Below are 24,642 nucleotides of genomic sequence, written 5' to 3'. Positions count from 1 at the left end.
AAAATTCATGAAAGAGTATATAAACAATATTTGGACTTGGTTTTTGACCTATATAAATCCCAACATTCTTTGATCTTACACCAAAAGTAAACCAAACAATTATAGTTAGTGTAAAGAGAGAGTATATGACTTTGGTAGTATGAGCATTAAATTTAACCATACAGATACATAAACACACTGCGGGATATTATCACAACCCTCTCATCTTTTCCCATGCATGCAGCACAGGTACTATTTCCACAGCTAGACCTGCATGCATGCATGCAAAACTCATCTCTCTCTCTCTCTCTCTCTCTCGCTACTTGTTGTATCTTCGTGTTGACGTTTCATGGGTGGGAGTGGGTGGACGGACATCCGAAGAGTCATTTCATGTTCCTTTGTTTGTTGCTTTACATGTGCACTGATGTGTTTGTCTGCAGACCTCCCCAAAGACCCAACAACGACAGAGAGAAGAAAGTCTTCTTCATATGATTTCTTTTCTGTATCTGTGTCTTCCCACCCCCTCAACGCTCCTCTCCTATCTTTCCGAAGTGAGAGGTAGCAATTCAGTAATCTGAGCCGTCTCTTCATGTCCTTACAAATTACACTGCACTGCCTCCTATCTTTCTGCAGTCGCCAACGCTGTCATCTGAGACGTCTCTTCATCTCATTATCCACCCTCGCATCAATGCCAAGCCACAACTCTCTCTCTCTCTCGTGTCCTGTGATGGCAAGTAAAAAGGACTAACGCTATTCCTACTTGACTGTGGTTCACTGTAGATCAAGCAAAAAGGAATTGGTTTCTGGTCCACTCAAATCCATGTGGCAAATGGAAAGACGGGCCGGGCCGGGTCGATCCATCTAAGCCTCTGGGTCCAGCCAAATCTCGAACTTTGACACTATTAACTTAAAATATACAAATATTGATATATATATATATATATGATAATTAAACAATCTATTTTATATCATTTTCTAATCTCCAAATAAGCTGATTTCAAATAAAAAATGAATACATATAAATATTCTGCATCTGTATTTAGTGCAAATTAAAAAGAACAATAGGTACGTGCGAAGAATCCTCATATTTGAGGGGACATTTTTATACTATATTCTATTATACACCTTCTAAAGGATAATATATAAGCATTAAATGGATATAATGTGAGATAATTGAGATCTATATATAAAATTATGATCGCAATTATTCCAGAACCTTCAACTACACATAACAGCACACGTGTCCCTTCAGACATGGCTGTGGCCTTGCTATATATATATATATATATATAGAGAGAGAGAGAGAGAGAGAGAGAGGGAGAGGGAGAGAAATGGGGTGGAAGTGGGAGGACGAGGAGAACTCGGGGCGGGGCTTTGGGGATATCGTGAACCCTAACCCTAAATTCCTTCGATCCGTGGAGGGCAAAGAGCGGTGCTCGACACGGAGGGTGGTGCGATCGAGTTGCCGGACGGAGGAGGTGGAGCCCGGCAGGTTCGTCCGCAAGTGCGAGAAGACCGAGCAAACCCTACGGGATTGCGTTGGCCGGTAACCGTACCGCATCTCTTCTCTGCCATCTCTTCTTTAATTTGATCTATTCTTGCCGCTTTCTGGTGATCTCTGATGGGGGATTGTGTATATGGCTTCTTGGGTTGTTGATTTCTGATGATCTCAGTTTCAATTGGACAAGAAAAGGAACAATGATGTGACATCCTGGATACTTGATGTTTTAGGATGAGTTGTGTATATTCTTGCAGCTTTATAGAGAATCCGCGCAGGGAATTCACTCTTCTAGGTTATTAACAGAGCAGCAGCATCCTGGTAGGTGATTCTTGCTACCATGGGTTCAGGGGATGATTGTTAGGTATTCTAGGGATTCTTGCTAGTCGTGAAATAATTGGTGGATTGATGATGATTCAACAAGAGAACTATCGTGTTGATGATTTACTTCCATTCTTGTAACACGATTAGTCTAGTACTTTGTCTGATATCTATCTACCATATGATTATTCTTTCTGTGATAGCCCTTGCTGTCATTTTCCCTCCATCTCATCTTCTTGAGGCTTGTATATTAGAAAATTTATACTTCTTGGGTGAGAATTGCCAAAAGTTGTTTCCAGGGGAGATTAGTATGCATCAAGACAAATGTTAAAAGTTCTGATCAAGGCAAAGCACAAATAATTCTTTGACAACATTACGGATAGGCTTCAAGGTTTTGGAAAACACTTGAAAGATCTCAAGGAAACCCAAATACAGTATATGCAGTTTTGCATACTGCATATACTGTATGGGGAAGCATATGCATTCACATATTCAGTTCGACTAAAATGTTCAAGATAATATTTGATTTAGTGTAATTACATAAATATGCAATCAAGCTGGAATTATTAATAGGAAAATATATCGCATGGCTAAATTAAAAAAAATTGTAAGATGTCATTTATGGTCATTCAAGAACTTTGACAATGATAAGTTATAAAGGAATATGTTTAGATTTAGGTATGAAAAGCATATTGAAGTTTTAAGTATGGAAAGGCATATTATCATGGATCTTATGTAACAGTAATAGAATTATTATAATAGTTGAAAGTTGAAACAATCGGTTTTGTCACTGGTGCACAAGTTGTGTCCCTAGCTACTTGGTCAAAGTGCCATATGGTGGATTTTGGTTTAGTACATGTGGGGTGAGGCAATATGAATGAGTTAAATGTCGTTTATTGAATCTGCAGACACCCTCCAAAAAACATGATAGGCACATAACTCCTTTAGTCACTGTAATTGTTTGTGGGTTATCTTCTCAAAGTCCTAGTGCATGGCATCAGATTGTTGTAGCACTAGCAGGTGATGAAGGATGGATCAAGCATGTCCTTAGTTGGGAGTTTGTCACACTGAAGATCTGAAGGTCACACGTTCAGTACATGCTCACCACTGCAATCTTTCATTATGTGGCTTGTTGTTCTATTGGTTTCTTATCTGATATTTGATGTTCTCATGTATTTTTCCATTGGTTTGTACCTTAATATTCCACAGTTTTATTTTATGGCTTGTTGTTTTCTCATCTGATATTTGATGCTCTGAAGTATTTTCCATTAATTTGTTTTTAATATTCTATTTTTTTTAGCCCATCGTTACTTCTGTTTCCTAGTTCTGGAAACCTGTTTTCTAGTAAAGTTTCAGCTGCCTCCTATCTAAATTATGACTTTATTTGTCTGTTAACTAGTTTATTTTTATTTGTCATCTATGTGGAAATGCTATTTCTTTGTCATTCTTTGATAGCCATCAATTATTTCTTATATTGATCTGATATTTGACACTTGTGTTGGTGCCTCTATATTGATCAGTCAGAATATCACTTGTTGTTAACAACTTTTTCCATTGTTTTTATTTAATAAATTTCATGGTGTTCTAGTTTTTTAAACTTGTGCAGTATTATAGCTGGGGACATTTCAGCTGTCTCTATCTTGATGTGTGAACTGTGCTATGTTTGGTAAGATTTTGTGAAGGGATCATAGTAGGGGATTAAAATGGAACGGCACCAAGTTTCATGTCTTATGTATGCAAATTTCTCAGATGCCTTGAAATGTCATTTCTTTGCAGCATGGTAGGGGTCGTAGATTCACTACATTAGGTGGCTCTTGGGTGTAGATTGCTTTAACCTTCTACATTCGTTTAAAATTTATGTTTTCCACATTAGCTTGCATTACTTGGCAGAAAGGACTTTCTAATTTTCTGGCAAGCACTAGTACTAATGTTTAACCTCCCATATAAAAAAACTAGGTTCAAGCTTGTAATGTTTGTCCCTAGATATTATCCTTATTGGTGTTCGATTATAATTTAAAGGCCAGCGGGTGGGTCTTGGTAGTCCAATGAAGTTGTTCCTTTGCATTTTATGTGATTAGGATTCGAGTCACGAAAACAAGTTCTCAGCTTGTGAGGTAACAACCCGAAAATTGACCTTTTCTAAACCCACATTGGTGACAACCTTGTGCATTGGACCACCATTTATTACTACCTGGATGGCGAGTCTTGATGCCATGATCAAGTTACTCTTTTGTAGCTTACATGATCATGGTTTGAGTTGCCTAAGTAACCTCCTGATAGAGGATGCTGAATTTCCCTTGACCTCACGTTAGTGGGATTATTGTTTATCTGAGAGTGAGTTTTTGATGGCAGGTTTTATATCAACTTCAGTCTTTTAAAATTTTCTTTTCCAGAAAAACTGAATTTTTATCCTTATGTCAATACCATTCTCATTTGTTGAATGGCTCTGCTCTTCTATGACCTCAGTTATCTTTCTGTGCAATATGGAAAAGTTAAAAACTTGCGTTAGATGGCATGCACTGATACTTTTGTGGAGAAGCTGCAAATGCATTTGCTTTACTTAATTTTTTTGGTGAACTTTACATCAATATCATGGTTTTTGTGTCCTTAGGCCCGTGGAAGTAGTGGAATCAAAAACTGAGCACACTGAAGATGATGTTACTGATGAAGTGACCAGAGGATCACTCCCTCTCGATTCACCATCATTGGAGCCCTTTAATTTACCAGGCCTTCGCCGTGACATTGAAGGCATCGAGCAAAGGCTGTTTGGTGGCATCGGTCATTTCCTGGAAGCAGCTGAGGAGATCACAAACGAATTCTTTAAATCTTTAGGAGATCCTTCTTGGCGTCGGGGGGACTCGGCACCTTCTGGTGGTCCACGGATACCTTCTGATAGGCAACTGAAGGAAGATCCTGCAAAGCCAAAAAGTGAATCAGAATATTCTGAGTATGCAGGGCAGATGGCAGATGTATAAATACTGCAGCATATGTGGTAGCATTAGAAGCGACTTTTCAGAGTGCAAGTAGTGGTGTTATCCCGCGGAAGAGGTTCCGAATGCAGTTGTGTTTAATAAACTTGTTTGAGGAGATTGGGAGCTTATACAGTTAATTATTTCTCAAGTTCATATTTTATTTCAAATTTGTGTTTTGCAGTTTTTCGCTGCAATTTGTGAAATGCTGCTAACATGTTTTAATCGTAACATCGGGCCATATCTCGTGCTGACTGCCATCAAAAGCTTCTCGGGGTACTTACGCTTTCAATTCCTGTTGACTAAACTTATACCGATTATAACCATCAAATATTGTTGACTAAAATTTTAACACTGAGGGTCCATAGCTCAGTGGTAGAGCAATTGACTGCAGACCAATAGGTCACCGGTTCGAACCCGGTTGGGCCCTAATTCAAATTAATGTTTTAAATTTATATATAAAAGTTTGCATAAAAAAATAGATATTAATATATTTAATAATTAAACCTTTAACACCGAGGGTCCTTAGCTCAGTGGTAGAGCAATTGACTGCAGATCAATAGGTCACCGGTTCGAACCCGGTTGGGCCCTAATTCAAATTAATGCTTTAAATCTATATAATTTTGTTTCTTAATAATTAAAATCATTTTTAATTAAACACAAAAGTTTGCATAAAAGAATGAATATTAATGCATTTCTTCTGCCTTTTTAAGTAACCAATGGAACGATCAATCGATCACCATCTCACACAAATCACGAGGTTTTATTTTTTTTATTTCTAATAAAACAGTTTCGAACCTATGACAATGTGAAATGGACTTCCTGCATTATTAGATTGGAACCCCATTTTCTATCATGATTATCGAGAAAAAAAAAAAAAGCAACCTTTAACACGTTTTCTGAAGCTCCTCAGGGAATATCTTTCTGATCATTTCAGATGCCACTTCAAATCATCATCTCAGAGATCGTTTCTAATAACTTTGGATCAATTAACTGTCTTTTTCCTATTCCCCTCAAAAGATAAAAATGATAAAAAGCTAGTGATCCTCGAGAGGAGTATCAGAATTTGGTCCCCTTTTTCGCCTTTCCCTCTCTCTTTCATGTGTCTATAGACAGTCCATACGAGCTTCAAAAGTTCTCCCCTCTCTCTTCCCTGTCCTGCCTGTATCAAATGGCTGGGAACCTTAGTCAGATGGCGATGGCCAATTCCTAAGTTTCTTCACCTATCCAACTTCACGTTCAACCAATAGATCTTGTTCGCCTTTCCCTCTCTCTTCCATGTGTCTATAGATAGTCCATACGAGCATCAAAAGTTCTCCCCTCTCTCTTCCATGTGTCTATAGACAGTCCATACGAGCATCAAAAGTTCTCCCCTCTCTCTTCCCTGTCCTGCCTGCATCAAATGGCTGAGAACCTTAGTCAGATGGTGATGGCCAATTCCTAAGTTTCTTCACCTATCCAACTCCACGTTCAACCAATAGATCTTGTTGACCTCCGATGATACCTCGCTCACCAAATTAACTAGCATCATCCAACTAGAATATCCCATTTTAACATATATGATGATGATCATGCATAGAAAGAGAATCCTCATCATGCTTTCGCTTAATTAAACCTCTTATCGACCAACCTTTGCTTCTTTTCTCTCTTCTTTCGTCAACATCAACTGTGAGTTCAACGACCATTCAAGAACTCGTCACAAGCAAATTTTCGATCTCTCATGCTCTAATCTAATTTAGTATTTAGTATATACATAACAAGAGAATCAACACAAAAACCTAGTCCCGATTTCTTTTTACTGGTTAGAAGCTCACAATGAAATGTTGGGAAAAGGTTATACTTGAAGTCCTAAATATGCGGAAGCAATGAACTCTATAATCTCCTTTTTTTCCCCTCATTGTGTGAATCAAATAAAATGTAATTTAACATCAAATATAATTTAGCACTATAATTTTTTGCGTATATCCGTTGGAGTTGGCCGATGATGACGGTCTGGAAGTCAAGCTCGAGAGACATTGCCTCAAGGCCTTCAGTCTGGTCTGCGTATATCCGTTGTCTTCGTTGTGGTTGTCTTTAAGCAGATCGTTTAGGTAATATATTGTTCTACTTGGACTGACGGAATAGGACATGTTCGCCGCCGGCACCGACACCTCCACCATAACCATTGAATGGGCCATCTCTGAGATCCTCAAAAGACCCGAGACCTTCGACAAGGCAACCGAGGAACTGGACCGGGTGATCGGCCGCGGCCGGTGGGTCGAGGAGGAGGACGTGCACCGCCTTCCGTACATCGAGGCCATCGTAAAGGAGACCATGAGGATGCACCCGGTGGCGCCCCTGCTCATACCTCGGTTCTCCCGCGAGCACACCACCGTCGACGGCTACGACATCCCCGCCAGGACGGGGGTGCTGGTGAACGTGTGGGCCATCGGGCGCGACCCGGCCGTGTGGGACGCTCCGGAGGAGTTCCGGCCGGAGCTGTTCGTGGGTAGCCCGATCGACGTGAAGGGACACCACTTCGAGCTGCTGCCGTTCGGGGCGGGTCGGCGGATGTGCCCCGGGTACAGCCTCGGCCTGAAGCTGGTGCATCTGAGCCTGGCCAACCTGCTGCACGGGTTCAAATGGAGGCTACCGCCGGGGATGACGGCGGAGGAGCTGAATATGGATGAGATACCTGGGGCGACGACGCCGCGGAAGGTGCCGCTCCAGACCGTGGTCGAGCCAAAGCTTCCGTCTCATCTCTACGGCGCCTGATGATGCTGTGTTACGGTTGGCGGCGGGCCCAAGTGTCAAATTCCAGCTTTGCATTGACTGTATGTGTCGTTAATTACTAGCTTGAAGGGATGTGTGCTGTTGTCCAATAAATAAACTCTACTCTTGAGTTTATATATATATATATATATATATATATATATTCACCTTCGAAAAATGTCTTATTTGTGGATGATAATTTTAACAAAATGGTCGAGTTGAATCAATCTTATCAATTAAAATAATCAAATTTGATGTTAACTACATGTAATATTGATTGTGAAGATTTTAGAAGGGTCTAAAATTAACTAACCCTTGATCTGATAAATACTTGGGCCTCGTATTTGGAGGAGTAAATGAATCAAGACCTTATTTACTCCTTAATAGATTGATTCCATACTTACAGGCCTACTACACCACAAGCAAAGACTTGGAAGAGAAGAGATACAATTCTCTGATATATCAAGTATTTCTAAGTATGCTCGTCTCATTTTGATATTATTTGTTATAGACTTAACTATGTTTGTTTAAGTTGTGTGACACTCTTGTGTGTCCATCCGCAAAGAATTAATCTTCTTGAGACCTCTTGTAGTCCTGTAAAGACATACAAAAAATAAGTAGGGTTAGAGAAAATGTTGAACTCAAGATCCATAAGTAATTATTATAGCAAACACTTGATAGGCAATGTAAATTATAAACATAGATTTGTAAGCTCTAAATGATCATGTGACAAAAGGTCCAAGATGGTTTATCATAACCCAAAGTCCCTACAAGTGCCCACATAACATTATTACGAAATAATGTGGTGTGCTAATCCTAATTACTACCCCAAAAGCCCATCTAGTCACATGCTACCCAAGTAGCTCTTATGTATGGTACACATTCTGTACCACTCTACATAATTAAAAAATCCTTAAAATGATTGCTTGGATGGATGATTTGTTTCTGAACAATTTTATCTCTGCACAATAACTACACACAACCTATATTTACAAACATGAAACGATTATAAAAAGACAACTAAACTATGACTGCTAAGCTTTCTACAGGTCCTCTGCTATGTAAAGCATGAACACAAATCAAATGATACAAACATGGACATTACATCATCAAATATCTCGTTTATAATTTTATCAATATATCTCATTTATAATTTTATTCATGAGAATAAAACAATAGATAGTCATGAGCAATGGATAGCCATAGGCTTTGCATACGAGCACATATGTCCGGAATCATAAGATTAAAATGATCTATAAGTAATATTTTATAAAAAAATTAAAAAAAATGAGATGTTTTGATAAAAGCTAAGGCTTTTTTTTTTCGAGAATGTACCCATTGAATTTATAAATTCAACTATAAAAATCACTTAATATCTATCCATGCAATTTTAACGTTTTTTATACTTTTCTTTATAAACTATCCACAGTTTTAAACCGTTGGATCAAGATTCCATATTTAAGTAATAATTTATTATGATTTTGTTACGGTGCTACGAAGATTTGAACCGTCTGATCAAGATCGTAAGGTTGCGAAGAAAAGGCAATGGTATTTCCGGTTTGGTCCCCTCTTCACTTCACGGCCCGTTCTCCACACAACACCCGATCGATTTCTTCCATGGCGAAAGCCCTAAATTTTCCATCCCCATTCTCCTCCCCCATTCCTTCTTTCCACCCTGGATGAGTTCTCCCCCCGGAGATCTGCCGACTGATCCCGTTTTCATCCCTTGCCGTGGAGAGAAGTGGCAGAGATCCGACCGATCTTTAAGGGTATCTTTTTGCCTGGAAGTCTTCCTTCCCCTCCGTGTGGAGATTGGGGATGGCGCTGCTCATGACGCACAGAACAATGGTTCTGGTGTTTGGGGGCCATGTGAACTCCATCGACGGGATCGCGTTCTTCCGGCGGGGCCCGGTGGTTCGCCGATTGCCGAGGCTGCGCGGGATGGCGTTCAATCTGACGGATATCGGCGGGATCGGGGGTGGGAAGACGCTGAACTCCGCGTTTTCTTCTCCTCCAACCACAAGGCAGGTAGGCAACGCGAGGCGGTCCTAATCAGGTACGAGAAGCATTTTTCGAGCAGGAATTGGTCCAGCTCAAACGTGTTGCCGACTTCTTCCCCTTAACAGTAAACTCGTACTCATCATAACTTTGGTTATGGATTCGAAAGGCATTATCTTAAGATGCACATCTACCGAGCTTAGACTCCTTTACAATCTCTATATCCTGTGCTTCTAAACTAATTACGTTATGCTGCGCAATTATGCTGTGCTCAAAACTTATCTTGAACGTAATTTTCTTTACCTTTATGTCGTGTAATTAGGGTTTTAGCAATAATTTATGCATTGTTAATAACATCATAATCTTCACTCAAAGCGCACAATTATTTGAATTGGGGGTCACAATTAATAATAATTGAGAAGTACTTGATCGGCAACAGAAACAGAAACAGGCCTTGAGTTTCTACCGAGTTGATTTCCCAAAGCTCGGCAGGTGCCCATCAGACATCACTGTCTTGATGTGATGGAGATGGTGCAAAACCCTAAAACCTTAAAGTATAGTGTGGAAACACGACTCGTTTAACATGAGAAGGAAGGCCACCCTAGACCAAGTCATACTTGTAGAGCTTTGGATTCGCTTTCATTCAAACGCTTGCTTGGTTGGATCCCAGACTGATCTCTTTGGTGGTACCTACAAAAGGCCAAAGACGAAGAGGACCACATCACGACCCCAACTTATTATTTCCATGTCGGCAATGGATTCGTCATTTTTATGTTATTAGCAACTTAAAAATCACATTTTTATGGTAATGGCACCGCCAGAAGTAGACAAACTCTCATAGTCGAAGGTGGAATTTCTTTCGGCACAAGTTGTGACCCGATGACCAATCCAAATCCACGTCGAATTAATTCTGTGACAAAAAACTATGCAATATATTCAATGATTGAATAATTTGGATATTATATTTAATAATTTAGATATGTTCTTTAGCTTTGAATTCATCTGTATGAACGATCAATCGGATTAAGATACGCGGTCTGGAATTAGAGTTCAGTGTGTGGTATGATCTTGTTTATAGTCGTGTCGGGAAATGTGTCGTCTTCTACTTCTCTTGGTGGACTTTGGCTGAGGAAGGAGAACACGTGTTTCTTTCAAGGCTATATTTTATTTCCTTCACTGTGTGGTTCTCATCCTTTTCCTTCTTTCTCTCACGTGCCTTCTTTTATCTCTATAAAACCATAGACAAGGAGAAGGAAGAATATGTGTTAATGGTGACCCACAAGGAAGATTAGGAGAAGAAGAACAAGATACATCAATATTATTGAGTAAAGTCTGCTTAAAGGGAGGGAGAGAGAGAGATGGCAGGAGAGAAGATCGGAACGAGAAGTGAGAAGACACAATTCTCAGTGACATGCAGACTCTTGAGCCAGTACTTGAAGGAGAAGGGCAGCTTTGGTAGCATTGGCCTTGAGTTGGCTCCATGGCCTATTCACCACCAACCTCAAGGTGACCTTGCTTCTTCCCTTTTTATTGATATCACATGGAACTTTTATGGGTCACAGAGTTCTTCAAATTTTTCTTCCCTCTTTAATCTTCCACATGACCTTTTCCTTCTTTTTTCTTTTTACCTTGTGTAATTTGGCTTTTGAGACAATTTAAGTTCTGTGTTTGCTCTTTCAATTTTTTTCTCCATGATTCCATGTTATCAATGCGTTGGTTGGATTCACAATTTCTCTTACTGCAAGAATCTCTTAATTCTTAACATGACTACTGGAATGTTCTTTTATCAGACATTTCCCAACTCTTCAACCTCTTTCCTTTTGTTTTTTGTATCATAAGGAATTTTAAGGGGATGCATAGTTCTTTAATTTCCTTAATCTTCCTTTGGGACAACTCTTTTTTTTCATCCAAATTAATCTGCATGTTCATCTTGCGATTAATTGTTCATTTTTTTTTTTCTTTTTCTTTTATATGGTTTCCTTGTTAGGTGGCATCACAATTTCTCTTACTGAAAAATTCTCTTAATTCTCAAAATTAATACTGGCATAGACTTACATCTGCATCTTTCTTTGCCACAGAGAAGCACCAGGCACCCACCACCTTGAGTCTGCTACCAGGTGTGGATGTGTCCACTGAGGACCAGACCATCAATAACACAGACCAAAATGCTCCAAAATCCATGGAGCTTTTTCCCCAGCATGCAGGGATTGATTCAGAATCTGTCAGGATTCCTTCAAATATTAAGTGAGAAATCAAAACTCCAGATCTCATGTTCTTGGAACTATTCTTTGTGTAGCTTCAGTGTTGTAAATCAGGATAAAATGTTTACTCTCTGTTGTTGTGATTACTTTATCAGGACAGAGAAGGCACAATTGACCATCTTTTATTGCGGAAAGGTGTTGGTTTTTGATGATTTCCCGGCCGACAAGGCGGAGGATTTGTTGCAGATGGCCAGCAAAGAGAGCATTGCAGCCCAAAAAATTGCTTTCACTGCCCCTTCTTCCTCCACCGGAGCTGACTGTAGCAGTCAGCTGGAGACTGCTCATGCTAATGCTTCTGGTAATCATACTCTTTTGATCATTTTCGGCAATTCATTAAGTATAAAAAATATAAATTATTTTATGGACAGCATGATCAGATCTATTAACAAAATAATTAGGAATCAGAGATGTAAAAATTTCTGTCATAATTTTGGAATCTATGCATGTACAGACATATCCGAGACACAACTTGTGGCAATATATAGTGCTGTAACTGATGCTGATTAATTTTGTTTCGGAAACAGATATGCCAATAGCGAGAAAAAACTCTCTTCATCGGTTCCTCATGAAGAGGAAGGATCGGTGAGTGTTTCTTGCTTATGATTCTTGATTTCCATCTTGTATCTCGTATCTTTACATGGTAGTAGTTGACAGCACAATTATATCTCTGCTTGCCAATGTTTTCAGGATCAGCACCAAAGCTCCGTATCAAGTCCATGGTGGCACGGAGGCTCCAGACTTGGGCAAGCTGTAGCACTGCCGGTCTTGGCTTGGGTTGGGTGGACAAGCTGTGAAACAAGAAAACTCTGAGAGTAGCTGATAGCTTTGAAATCCAAACCAGTGACTCCTGTACTACTGCAACAGTGACTTAACCACGGGGATGGAACAGATGGATCTGCTAATTGTAGCATTTCATTTTTTTTTTCCTTTTGATGCAAAGGGAGATCTTGTTTTAGGAAGAAATTTCTCTTGTATTTTCATGTGATAAAGACAAGTTTTTGAGATCTCCTTCGTCAGGAAATGGCAGTTCATGACTGCTAATTCATATTGTTCAATCATGTTGTGTCATTTACAACCTGAGCTTATTGTTCAACATTGTTGACTTGGCTGATACCTGTAAACTTCCTTTAAATGTATGGATTCATGCACGCAGCAAAAAAGATCTCAAAAATGCAGGTTGACATCAAGGTGGTCAAGGAAAATTATACTAGTGCAAATAAAGTTCAGCTAAATGTGTGGATATGAATCAAATCTTATCTAATCCAATCAAAAGAAATCCCATAGAGCATGAATATGAGAAATAAATTTCTTTACAAAAATTATGAAAGATTCTTTATAGGTTTGATGTTGATTGTTTCTAAATATTGGATGCTTAGTCGTATAGCACAAAGCATGTGAATAGTAATCTTCATATTCTCCACAAGGCTTTTGTATTCTTCTCAATTCTTACTACATGTAGTAAACATATTTGATGAAGGTGGTCAAAGAAAAAAATAATAAATTGAAGACATTGTTATACACATGTTAAATGAAATTTTTACTCAATCTCCATCTGATTCCACCACTGAAGGATTTATTATTATTTTCATTATCATTTCAGCATTCTAGAAGTTTTAAAGACCTGATTAAAGATTATCCAGCTGAATTATTTGTTCTTTTCTAATTGTCCCAAATTGGAGACTTAGATGATGACTCTTCCTGAATCAAGAAATTGTTGTCACAATAATATATAATATAATCCCTCTAGAAGTCTGCGCCATCCACAAACTCTGCAAGAACACGGTTTCTCAGTTTCCTCACACGTTTTCATGTGCAAGCCAGGACTTCAAGGGTTGTCTTCTTCCCAAAAGCCTTCATAGTCTGCCAAGGGAAAAGTACAGGTGAGACTGCCATTGCAAGCGCTCACACATCCCAGACTTCAAACCAAAAAAAAGACAATAATATCACATGAGAAAGAAAGATGACTCCATATGCAGCTCCTCCAACATCCATGAGATTGAGTGAAAATGAAAAAGAAAGGTACAATTTAAATTGAGATGAATATGTAATTCTATCTTTGAGGTGAAATCTGAGTTGTTTTCAGAAGCTTTCAACTCTTTCATGTTGGAGACTGTTTGTGGTTTTCTTGATTTTATGGGTAAGATTCATGAAAAAAAGATGGAATATGTACATATGATGTCCAAATTGTTCTTCAACTACAAAAATCTTTTGAAGTCAGTCACCTAATTTCTTGGAGATCAATCTCACATACAAAAAGTCAAAAAGGGTTAAATTAGAATAAACCCAAAGATCACTCAGAATAGGTCAATAGCGTGGCACTTTCCAAGGGGTTGCACCCCCTCGAGGCAATGAAGAGGCACTGAGCAAGTTGGGGATTCGATAACATCTCGCATTAGATACTAATGTTTTAATTGTCTAAAATATACAACTCCAAGGATTACAAATACATCAATACTTGTTTAAGAAATTAAAATGGGTAAAACATCATATAATTTGTAATTGATGCGAAATACCTTACATGTCAATAAGATTTATATCAATAAGATTTGATGATTGAGATGGAAGAATTGAAGTGAGACTTAGATCAATTTGAATTGACTATAAAACCTAACTCAAAGACTAACACCATTCCTCTTAAGCAATCAGTGGATGTTGCTCGGAAACTTGTGGATGGTGACCAAACAAAGCCATTCAAAGGCAAAATGATGCCACGCAAATGGATCCAATCAATAGGGGGGGAGAAAAGGTGTTGTGGGTGACATAATTAAATTGAATCCACAGGACAAGCATGCATGTGGAAGAAATTGTGTGTGTGGGTGGGTGGTGGACTCACCAATCATCGATTCTTTAGTCTAAGAACAAAAGAAGAAAGTCAATGGGTGGGTGGCGTTCCTCACCCACCTTCTTCTAACTCTTCACATGCCGTGAACTTAGGGTTTGGGGACTACGGGAAGAGGTCAATTTGGAGGACTGTATAGTTCTCGAGTCTTCAAGCATCTTGCATGACTGAATTTTGGGGGACCATCAAATTAAGCAAGATTAATGAATGCAATTTGCGATGGATCTCACACTTGCGTAACCCTAATCCTAATGCATGAAAACCTAGGATGACCATCCTAGAGTTGGGTTTGTTATATTTTTAGTAGATCCTCCCTAACCTTAATGATCATTATTTTCATCAATATAAGATCCGGGGAACAATCAATATATGTAAAAGGTCTCATGCCATTATTAATCCTCTTTTTAGTAGTGATCGTTACTGATGAAGTTATCATTAAGACATTGACCATCATCGTATGATAATTGTCGGGCATCTCAGAAAATGCTAGAATTTATTAGCAGTATATCAATAATATCATATTTATAGAAAATACGATGAATATATTGATAGGTTGGCTAATCATACTGGGATCTTGCTTTCGAAAAGATGCATCACCGTAATCTTTATACTCCTTTTTTGCGATGATACTCTAGGCATATAATATCTTAGACTTTTGTAATAATAAAAATATATATTTTTTGTGTGAGGTTTAGGAAAGAGTTAATATATAATTCTAATTTAGTATAAAGAGGTCAAAAAATATTATCTCTATTTTATAAATATTAAATAATTAAATAAAATAAGTAATTAGGCAGACATTTGTATTTCGAATCTTTTAAGTAAGGTACTGAAAAAAAAAGAATAGTTTAGTTTTTAAAAAATTAAGTTTTATCTAAATTAAAATTTTATATAAAATGATATAGTTAAAACAAGATCAAAATTTTAAAAAAATTCAGATTAATAAATTTATAGCTCAAATAAGATTGATACCGTTAGGAAGAGCAAAACTCTAAAAATCACTCATAACCAAAAAGAAATCTAGAAATTTCTATAGATGAGTTATAGCTGTGGAAGAAATATTATGCTGCATTTTATTCTTTGGTCTCACAAGAGAGAAACATGCTTCCTTCTTTTCCTTGTGATCAAGAAAGAAGTAGAAGGTAGAGTTGAAACAACTGGGGATACCTTCGCTTGTTGTTTTGGGAGTTGCAGTAGAAGATTAGAGAAGAGCATACCTTTGTTTAGACTTAAACATACCTGCCCCAATGGAAAGGGCTTCACGAAAGAACCTCTAAGCATTAGCCACACAGAAAGGGAAGACATAGGTATAAAGTTAATTAGTCTAGGAGTTATTTTACATATATAATAAGTAACTATGTGAAGCATTTTGAACAATACTAATCTAATTTTCTAGATAACTCAAGGAGTCGAAAAAAAGAAAAAGGTGAAGAAATTTGAAAGAAATCAAATTCGATATTGATTGATGATTATAGATCTCAATCGAGGACTAAAAATTTTGATTTAAGATTTTAAAGATCTATCGTTATTATGAATATGAAAGTCTATCGATCAAGAATATCATAAAAAAAATATTCCTCATAACGAATCAAGAATATTATCCCCTTCAATATTAAAAATAAATCATATATTTGTTTTTATGTAATTATAATTTTTTTATATAAATAGGTCAGATTATAGTGAGATACGATAATCAGTCAATTGAATTTTTTTATATTTATTATTATTATTTTCCTCTATATATATATATATATATATATATATATATATATATATATATAATATTTATGTCCACTGTGATATGTCATCTTGCTTGACATTACTCAAAAACCAAGTTTTGTCTGCAACTGTCAGCTTGCGAGGGATTTAGTGATGTCCTATCTTCCATAAAAATTGCAAGGGTTGAACTGTTAAATTATCGAAACTTGTTCTTGAATCATATCTCACAGGTGAAACAAAGACAACTTTGTGCAAAGAACAAGAGCTGATATGAAGATTGATTCGAAGAATTTATTATCATGCAAGACTTTTATTAGCTCGAACGCAGCAATCAATCCCATTCAACCCTTCTTCCCTATCAGCTCACTGCAATACCTTCATTAAACACCACAAGAAAAGCTTAGACAAGATTTCTACTACTATAACAACAATAACAAAACGGTGCCATTCAGTATAGAAGATTGCATAATTCCTAATCCAATTTGTAGGACTTTTTGGATGCTGAAATAGGCTTTACAAGATCTTCATCTCTTTACTGTTAAATGATTTTTTTTTTCCTATAGAAAAGGTCTATTGTTCAGTTTAAGTTATTGCCTATTTCTATTTTATTTGTTTAACTAAGTTTACTCTATTTATGATAACCTTTCACCATTATTGACAAGAAATCACCTATTTTCTTTTGATGTTTAGTGTAATAAGAGCAATTGATGAAGGTGGTATGAATTCAATCTTCATGCCTTGAAAAGACAAAAGGCTTATGTTTATGTTGCTATTAGAAGAAGTTCTTTTTGCTAATTAGGATCTACAAGGTTGCTTGTGTTCCAAGAGGCTTTGCCAATTATTCAAGGGAAATATTTTTATATGTTATGGTTTTCCATGATACAATTACCTATAGATAATTTGACAAACTTTGCTGTAAAATTTTCATTTTACCCCTTTGAATTGGTAGGCCAGTTTTATATTGTGAACAATATAATATTATAAGTAATTTATACTCATATGGAGTATAAATTTTGATTTTTCTTTTCTTTTTTTGCACAACATTATAAGTAATTTATATCTATAAATTACTATAATATTATTTAAATATAAAAATATCAGAATTTTTTGGTTGATTTGTACTGTAAATTATTTTATATATTTTTCATATTTTATGTTAAAATTTAAATTTTATTTCTCAAATTTATTTTTTGATAATGATTTAAAGTTATCCGATTGAAATCTTTGGAACCTATTTAAAATATGTCCAACGAAACCAAACGAAAAATAAAAAAAAGAGCGAATAAACTATTATCTTTTTAAGAGATAAAATTAGAAGGATAAAAGAAAGAACTCTTTACGAGTAGTAAACTAAGAGGCCCTCGTTGGGGAAAATAAAAGAAGTTAAAATAACAAAACATAAACCGTAAAAATCAAATTGGAGTCGAATGATAGCAGTAACTATTTAATGAAGGTATCGAGTCGAAAATCTCTCCTGACGTTAAATCTGTTGTGTAGGATTCCAACGTGGACCAAGCGCCCATCAACTTCATCTCATGATACCCTCGAAGGTTCATTCATAGCCTCGAAGCTAGCCTCCCTAGCCCGACCTCATTCCCCCATCCTTCTTCCTCTTGAGAAACCACTTAGACACGACATAAATATACATAAATATAGTTAGCAACGTTGATGGATTCCTTTTGTCTATTTTTCTCTGATGTCCAGAGAATTATCTGCAAGGGATCCTGTTCATCTTGATTTTTCCACTCCATGGTAATTGCTGCATGTGTTCTCAATGAGTATTTCACATAGATGCATGAAGAGCAAATACCAAGGTAGAAGAATCCGTCCTTAAATTTTCTATTTATTGCTTTGTATCAAGCTATTGTGAGCGATATTTACATACAACAGTATCAATCAAGCGGTTGAACTATTTATTGTGATCAAACTTCTCAGTCAAGCTTGAATGTCTTGGCCTTAAGTCATATTAAAATTAGTTTATTTGTATCCTTGATGACTCTTTTCTGGTCCATGTTATTCATCGTGTATATGATTTGTATTATCAGAAAGTGACTTTTGTTGTGGACAAAATGTGATTAATTTGTGATGCTGAAATGTATGTAACTTTTTCTTCATAGTCTTATTTTATTGTAAAAAATAATATTTTTGTGCTATTATTATTACTCATATATATGTATATATATATATATATGTATATATATATATATATGTATATATATATATATATATATATATATATATGTATATATATATTTGCACTACTCAACGCTTCCTCTTTTTACTCTTATTCCCGAAATGCACCTCCTTGCGGTGAGCCTTGGCGCCGTCGTCTCCCGCCTCCACTCACTCTCTGGCTCCGCGTGGGCATGCCTCGCCCTCGTGGCCGCCGCCGCCACTGCCCTCGGCCTCTGGGCCGTCAGAGTCGCCGGTTCCAAATTCATCCACCCTCCCACCCCCACCTCTCCTGTCCCCGAGGTCGGCTCGGCCTGCGTGGTCAACTCGGCGGCCGCGGAGGCGGCGATCATCGCCAAGGCCCGGTTCACTGCGTATTATTCCGCGGCTGCGGCCGGGAGCTTCCATATCGAAGACGACGACGTCGACGAAGAAGAGGAGGACGAGGATGAAGACGTGAGCAATGTCGGCCTGCGAGTGAGGGCGCCTCGGGACGGCGGGTGGGGTATGGAGTGGATTGCCGTTATGACCAGGGAAGACCTGGGGTGGCACCGTTACCAGGACATGACGGCGCTTAACGGCAGCGTCGTCAAGTTGTGGGACGCACGTCATGGCGGATTGACGGCAACGCACGGTGGGTGTTTGCGCCGGAGATCAGCAGGAGGGGTATAACAGGAATTAGAGAAAGGAAGATATTAAATATATAATCCACGTGCACACTTACAAATATGCCCTTGGTTATTTGTTCCCAAATATATTGTGTGAGGGTGAAATTGGGATATTGTAAGAATTTGGTATCAACATCAAATTATTTTGATGGGAGGTGGCAATGTGCTGAAGTGGCACCTAATTTAAAGGTTTATATCTATACCACAACTTTTGATGGTAAATAATAATTGATTGAGATTGACCAACCCAAATTAGTTTTATGAAGAAAAAAAAAAAATGAACAGTATGTAAAATTTCATCATGGGAAGACATATTAGAGGCTAACTATTAAGATTTACATAAGACTATTGTGGGATCAATAATTCTTTGTTAGATAATTAAAAAATAATATATAAAAAATTTATATTATCTATTGAGATAAGAAGATTAAGATAGATGTGTAAAGTTACTAAAAAAATTAAAAAATATATTATTCATGAATAATTAGGTATTATTTTACTAAAAAATAAAAATAAAAAATTATTTAAGATTATATAAATATATATATATATATAGAAGATTTTAAGATAATAATTAATATTAATGATATGAAAAAATATAAAAAATCTTAATGAAATAATTAATATTAATGATATGATGAAAGATAAAAAAAATCTAAAAAAATAATAGAAACTATCAATAAAATTTTAAGTAATCTGAGTTTAACTAAACATATAACCTAATCTTTTACAGATCTCAATGATAATAAAAAATTTATATAACTGATCTCAGATAATTGAGACTTATGATATTATTATTATTATTAAAAAATTAAAACCTTAAATATCTATAAGATAAAATTTTTAATTTCATCAAGATATTATAAGTGAGTTATGCAAACAACTAGATTATAATAAGAGCTTGTGTTCTTTATAATTTCCTACAATCATATTCATTGAATTTATCAAAATTCATGTCCCAACAAAAGCATATCTAGCCTCAAAAAGTTTTCTAGCCTCACATACATTCAGTTCATGCATCTGATGCTCTTTAACCTCTAGTTTGTGGTGGAGCCTCTGCTAATACTTTATGTGAAAGAATTAGCTGAGTGCAGTACGACAAGCAGCCTTTCACAAGATGATGATGATGACAGCCAAACAATGTCAGCCAATCAGAGGCACAGATCATGGTGGCATTGGGTTGGAGCCCCCAGAAAACCTACAGAGCAGGATATATTGAAGGTGGATTCATGCACCTTAGTTTGCTCCTGTGTCATTGTAACAATTAGGAGCTTCTTCAAGATGAAGATGAAGGTAAAAGGACCAACAAGGAGGCCAATTTCATACTAACAAACAAAGTATTGTCACTTTCCCACGAAAGATGAGAAAAAGTTGCCATTGCAAAGATTGGGGCACCACAAAGCCTTCAAGACTTTGCAATATTTCAGGCCAAGGATCTCTGTGGAACTGTGCCCACAAAGGTTCAGCCAGTATCAGAGACTTACTGACTCCAATCATACAGATTCATACCATCATCTTTCAAATGTTCAGTCCCAGTTCATCCACCACAGCCATGGAGACTTGCATGTTCTGTGGACCATGAGACATGACAGCACTGTCAGCTAATATGAGCCTAGAAAACACCTTCAATGGAAGCTCCTATAAGCTGTCGGCTAATTCCGAATCAGGACACAGCAGGAGGTATGCAATCTTTATCTAATGATTCCTCAGAATATATATTTTGTATCTTTTCGTGTCATTCTTCCTTAATTCCTTCTGATGTCTAGTTTACATTATTTCTCATTTGTGATATGCCTTCAATCATATCCTGTGATAGTTACTCATCTAAATCACAGCCTGTGCCTAAATAATGCACTTCACATCATCCTGTCAAAATGTTCCTGTAAGAGACCAGACTCCAAAATCTCATTACTCATACATAACAGGTATGTCATGAACAATCAATTATGCTCTTCTTTAACTAACATATCCTGAAAGCTACTTATTTTACCTTTGCACACATCTGTAACAGAGCTATACAACTCTAAATAATATATCAATATTTTTATCTGAATGCTTATAGTCTAAACACCAAAGCCAGATCATTAAAGGAACATCAAAACATAATTTCGATATAGCATGTGCACAGCTACCTAACATTATAAAGCCTTAGTTGTATGTCATTTTAGAGTAAAGCAAATTAAATCAACATAGTAAGTAACTGTTCAAGAAGGCACACTACTGATGACTGTGTCTCTGTAGTTTTGTTTTTGGCACTAAGCATATAGAGAACCTTATACCAAGAAAATACAACAGGGTTAACAGTAGGAAATTATTGAACATCTTGAACCAAGCACCAACTTATCCTATTTCAAACAGCTACCAATCAGAGTGCATACAATTGAGAAACTAGGTCACTACCCTGCAGCCGAAAGGTCCCGGGCAAAGAGTCATGGTTTGCAATTCGGGAGTTAAAAGCATGAGAATAGGAAAATTTGACAAATAACTAAACAAAAGGAAACATGGGGTGTGAACTAGAAGCTCTAAACTGAGATCTCTCAGGATGAGACATCATGATTGGATGAAACCTTTTGCTTTCTTCCATTCCTTCTCTTGTTATTACTGCCTCCTTTCCCTTGTGATGGCTGTGCTGCATCATTTAGCTGCCAGCACAAATCATGAAAAATTATAAAGCAGTAATCAGGAGTATTGTTAACTAGTAAAGTTGAGCATTATTTCAGAAAATAAAATGCCATGGAATGAAATTTAAATAGATCACATAAAGCGATACATTCTACTCTATTGGTTCAGTCCATTAGAAACGAGTCTCATTGTCACAGCAGGATTTCTCCTTTATGAACTGCTAGGGTCAAGTCATGGAAACAGCTTAACAATTTCTTGGTATGGTTGCAAATATTGACCCTCCCAAAACCACTTTTTGTCGGATGCATTAGTGGATAGCCTTGTAATACATGCCACCCTTTTCTTACTCAAAATTGAATCATTGTTAAAAGTACAGTAATAATGCCACATCAGAGAGTAGGGTGAACAAGCATATAAAACAGCTTAATTTGCTTCTGGAAATAATTCAAATCAGATCCATCACTCAGGTTGATAGTTCTTCATGGAAGCCACTCCTACCTAAATATTGAAATGGTATACATTCATATACCATGGTTACATCATAGATTAATCATGTTACGCCATCTAATAAAGTGCATCTTATGTATAAAGCAAAATCAGTTCCTACCTATCACAAGTCATGGCCAGCCTCATAAAATCAGTTCCTACTTATGACAAGTCATGGTCAGATCATGCAGCGAACCTTCAATCCTCATATGATACATTAAATATAATTGCATCAGATTCTCATTTCAGTTTTTATACGATACCTTATCCTTGTCCAGCTACGTCCATATATTTTTTGTTTACAGTCGACCTACAATCACTGATATCTTAAGGTCAACTGGATCATGACCATAGGATGGCATATGTATGCTTTAATTACTTTGCCATACATGGGTGAAGACTTACTTAATAGTTGACATCAACTAGATTTTACATAGCTTATTAGCACACAAAACAATTCAGTTCCAGCTCATGAGGGATTATAAGGAAAAGATGAGACCCCATGAGTCAGTGACTCACCCCAAAATAGAAGTCGCTGGTACCATGTTCCAACTCTTCAAGATTGACCTTTCCCAAGTTCACAGCTGAGTTGCCCCGCTTGTTGCCACACTTACTCCTTCCATTAGCAAAGTGCAGTCCCGATGAAGTCCAGCAATCTTGGCCATTGGTCGGTTGAGCCCAGGGGCAATCGTGGAAGATGGAACCACCAAATCCGGCATCCAGGTCGTCCTGGAACATCTCCACAAACAGCTCCTGCAGCTCCTGGAAGCTATCTTGGCTGTTCTCCTGCACGTTAATAGACCAATTAGCCAAAGAGCACAGAAAGGATCAGAGAATTCAAATGGCAAGAAAATTAGTCTTACATTGGGTTCCGTTTGGCTCATCATCTCCAACATCTCCCCTATAAAGTCTCCCATACCCTGCAGAGTTATCAATTGTGAGAAAATACCAAGAAGAACACCATTAGTTACAGTGAGTAGACTATAGAACATGTGTACCGACTACCGTTACCAATGAGGACATACGTTTTCGTCATTGTCATCATCGTTGTCGTAGACTCCCACATCGTACAGGAATCTCTTATTGGAGTCTGAGAGAACTGCTCAAAATCGAAGCACAATGAACCACAAAAATGTCTTTTTTTTTATGGAATAAAACCACGATATGTTTTCTAATTCCGCTACAGAGAGAATTGCTGCTTATTAATATAGTATCTAGCATTGCAAATTGTTTCTGAAATGGAAGGTTCGTGGTACAGTATAAGCTCAAACAGAACAGGGCAGTTGGAAGGAGAAGAAGAGGAGAAGAGGAACAAACCAGAGTAGGCTTTCTGGATCTCCTGAAACTTCTCCTTGGCTTCCCCCACGATTTGAGCATTTCCCGAAGCCAAGCACTTATCCGGATGCCACCTCTGTTGGTCATTTGAGAAAGGGACAAGAACACCTTCGTTAATGGCAAAGGCTTTAACCGATCCACGACTTACAAATGTTGAATCACAGCTTTTATCGTTCGAAAGCGAGAACCGCAGACGATGACAGCAGATCATGAAAAGGGACCCCGAATCATCTAAAGAAATGATGCAGTTCCTACCAATTCCAAACACCGGCAATCAAAATCATTCAAGGAAACAAGAACCTTATAGAGTAATCATACAGAACGAACGTAAAAGCCCGAGAGAACAAGGTAAAAATCGAAACTTTTCGATGGATCGTCCGTCAAATCGCTTTGATTACACCAAAGCTATGATATTTCCGCTCTTCCAGTCGATTGAATCCGAGGCCGGCCATCGATTTGAGGAAAAGAAGAGACTTTGAGTCCCAAACGTACCATGGCAAGCTTCTTGTACGCATTCCTCAGCTCGGTTTCGGAGCACTCCTTCCTGAGCCCCAACACGGCGTAGAAGTCGCCGCTTTTGTCCTCTTCGGCCGCCATTGCAACCGCGAGGCCTCCGAAATTCGCAGGAACAGATCAAAGCTCGTCCATGTTCATGCGTCCCACGACTCAGGCACGCGACCAGGAAGAATTCCGTGAGGGAGGACGCGAGAGAGAGAGGAGGCAGAAATGCAAATGTAGAGGACTGGGAGGCCTGCTCCTCCGCGTCCTCCTCCTAGCAGCCATCCGGAAACAGTCCGTCACATTTGTTATTAGTTTCCGGCTGCAGCGAGGTTCTTAGGGTAACCTCACCACAGCCCCTGTCCTCACAGAATCCTAACCAGACGAAGACTCAGATCGCGCTTTACGTTGGTTTAGTCACTACCCGTTGCAGACCGTATGATGTGCGGTGCGTATATAGACGAACGATCGAGATGGGTTTGGAGCGCAGATATTTTTGTCTGAAATCTAGAAACGTCTCTCGGGT

The 24,642-nt window shown here is 37.7% G+C and overlaps 4 protein-coding genes and 2 non-coding genes across 6 annotated transcripts; 5 read left to right on the top strand and 1 right to left on the bottom strand.

Annotated features, from left to right (window-relative positions):
* The first annotated feature begins 1,297 nt into the window (after positions 1–1,297).
* LOC135639838 (fra a 1-associated protein-like) lies at positions 1,298–4,937 on the top strand. The gene is made up of 2 exons (XM_065153795.1): positions 1,298–1,525; positions 4,410–4,937. Exons 1-2 carry the CDS (start codon positions 1,311–1,313, stop codon positions 4,771–4,773), a joined length of 579 nt encoding a protein of 192 aa, XP_065009867.1. The 5' UTR covers positions 1,298–1,310; the 3' UTR covers positions 4,774–4,937.
* Positions 4,938–5,125: 188 nt separating this feature from the next.
* TRNAC-GCA (transfer RNA cysteine (anticodon GCA)) lies at positions 5,126–5,197 on the top strand. Its single transcript has one exon. It is a non-coding gene; the product is annotated as a tRNA-Cys (tRNA).
* An 89-nt stretch (positions 5,198–5,286) lies between these two features.
* On the top strand, positions 5,287–5,358 carry TRNAC-GCA (transfer RNA cysteine (anticodon GCA)). The gene has a single exon. It is a non-coding gene; the product is annotated as a tRNA-Cys (tRNA).
* A 1,408-nt stretch (positions 5,359–6,766) lies between these two features.
* Positions 6,767–7,602, top strand: LOC135640225 (trimethyltridecatetraene synthase-like). The gene has a single exon (XM_065154472.1). It carries the CDS (start codon positions 6,895–6,897, stop codon positions 7,519–7,521), a length of 627 nt encoding a protein of 208 aa, XP_065010544.1. The 5' UTR covers positions 6,767–6,894; the 3' UTR covers positions 7,522–7,602.
* A 3,160-nt stretch (positions 7,603–10,762) lies between these two features.
* On the top strand, positions 10,763–12,870 carry LOC103989541 (protein TIFY 10b-like). Its single transcript, XM_009408413.3, has 5 exons — positions 10,763–11,022; positions 11,595–11,760; positions 11,873–12,075; positions 12,302–12,359; positions 12,465–12,870. Exons 1-5 carry the CDS (start codon positions 10,875–10,877, stop codon positions 12,529–12,531), a joined length of 642 nt encoding a protein of 213 aa, XP_009406688.2. The 5' UTR covers positions 10,763–10,874; the 3' UTR covers positions 12,532–12,870.
* An 8,616-nt stretch (positions 12,871–21,486) lies between these two features.
* On the bottom strand, positions 21,487–24,399 carry LOC135640418 (uncharacterized). Its single transcript, XM_065154818.1, has 6 exons — positions 24,111–24,399; positions 23,601–23,694; positions 23,309–23,382; positions 23,147–23,203; positions 22,803–23,069; positions 21,487–21,817 (listed from the first exon to the last, which is right to left on the bottom strand). The coding sequence occupies exons 1-6, from the start codon at positions 24,213–24,215 to the stop codon at positions 21,713–21,715; spliced, it is 702 nt and encodes a 233-aa protein (XP_065010890.1). The 5' UTR covers positions 24,216–24,399; the 3' UTR covers positions 21,487–21,712.
* Positions 24,400–24,642: the final 243 nt, after the last annotated feature.

The sequence above is a fragment of the Musa acuminata genome, chromosome BXJ3-6, assembly GCF_036884655.1.
Source record: "Musa acuminata AAA Group cultivar baxijiao chromosome BXJ3-6, Cavendish_Baxijiao_AAA, whole genome shotgun sequence".
Lineage (NCBI taxonomy): Eukaryota > Viridiplantae > Streptophyta > Magnoliopsida > Zingiberales > Musaceae > Musa > Musa acuminata.
Note: the sequence above shows the minus strand (reverse complement) of the source record. Positions and strands in the feature narration are given on the sequence as shown.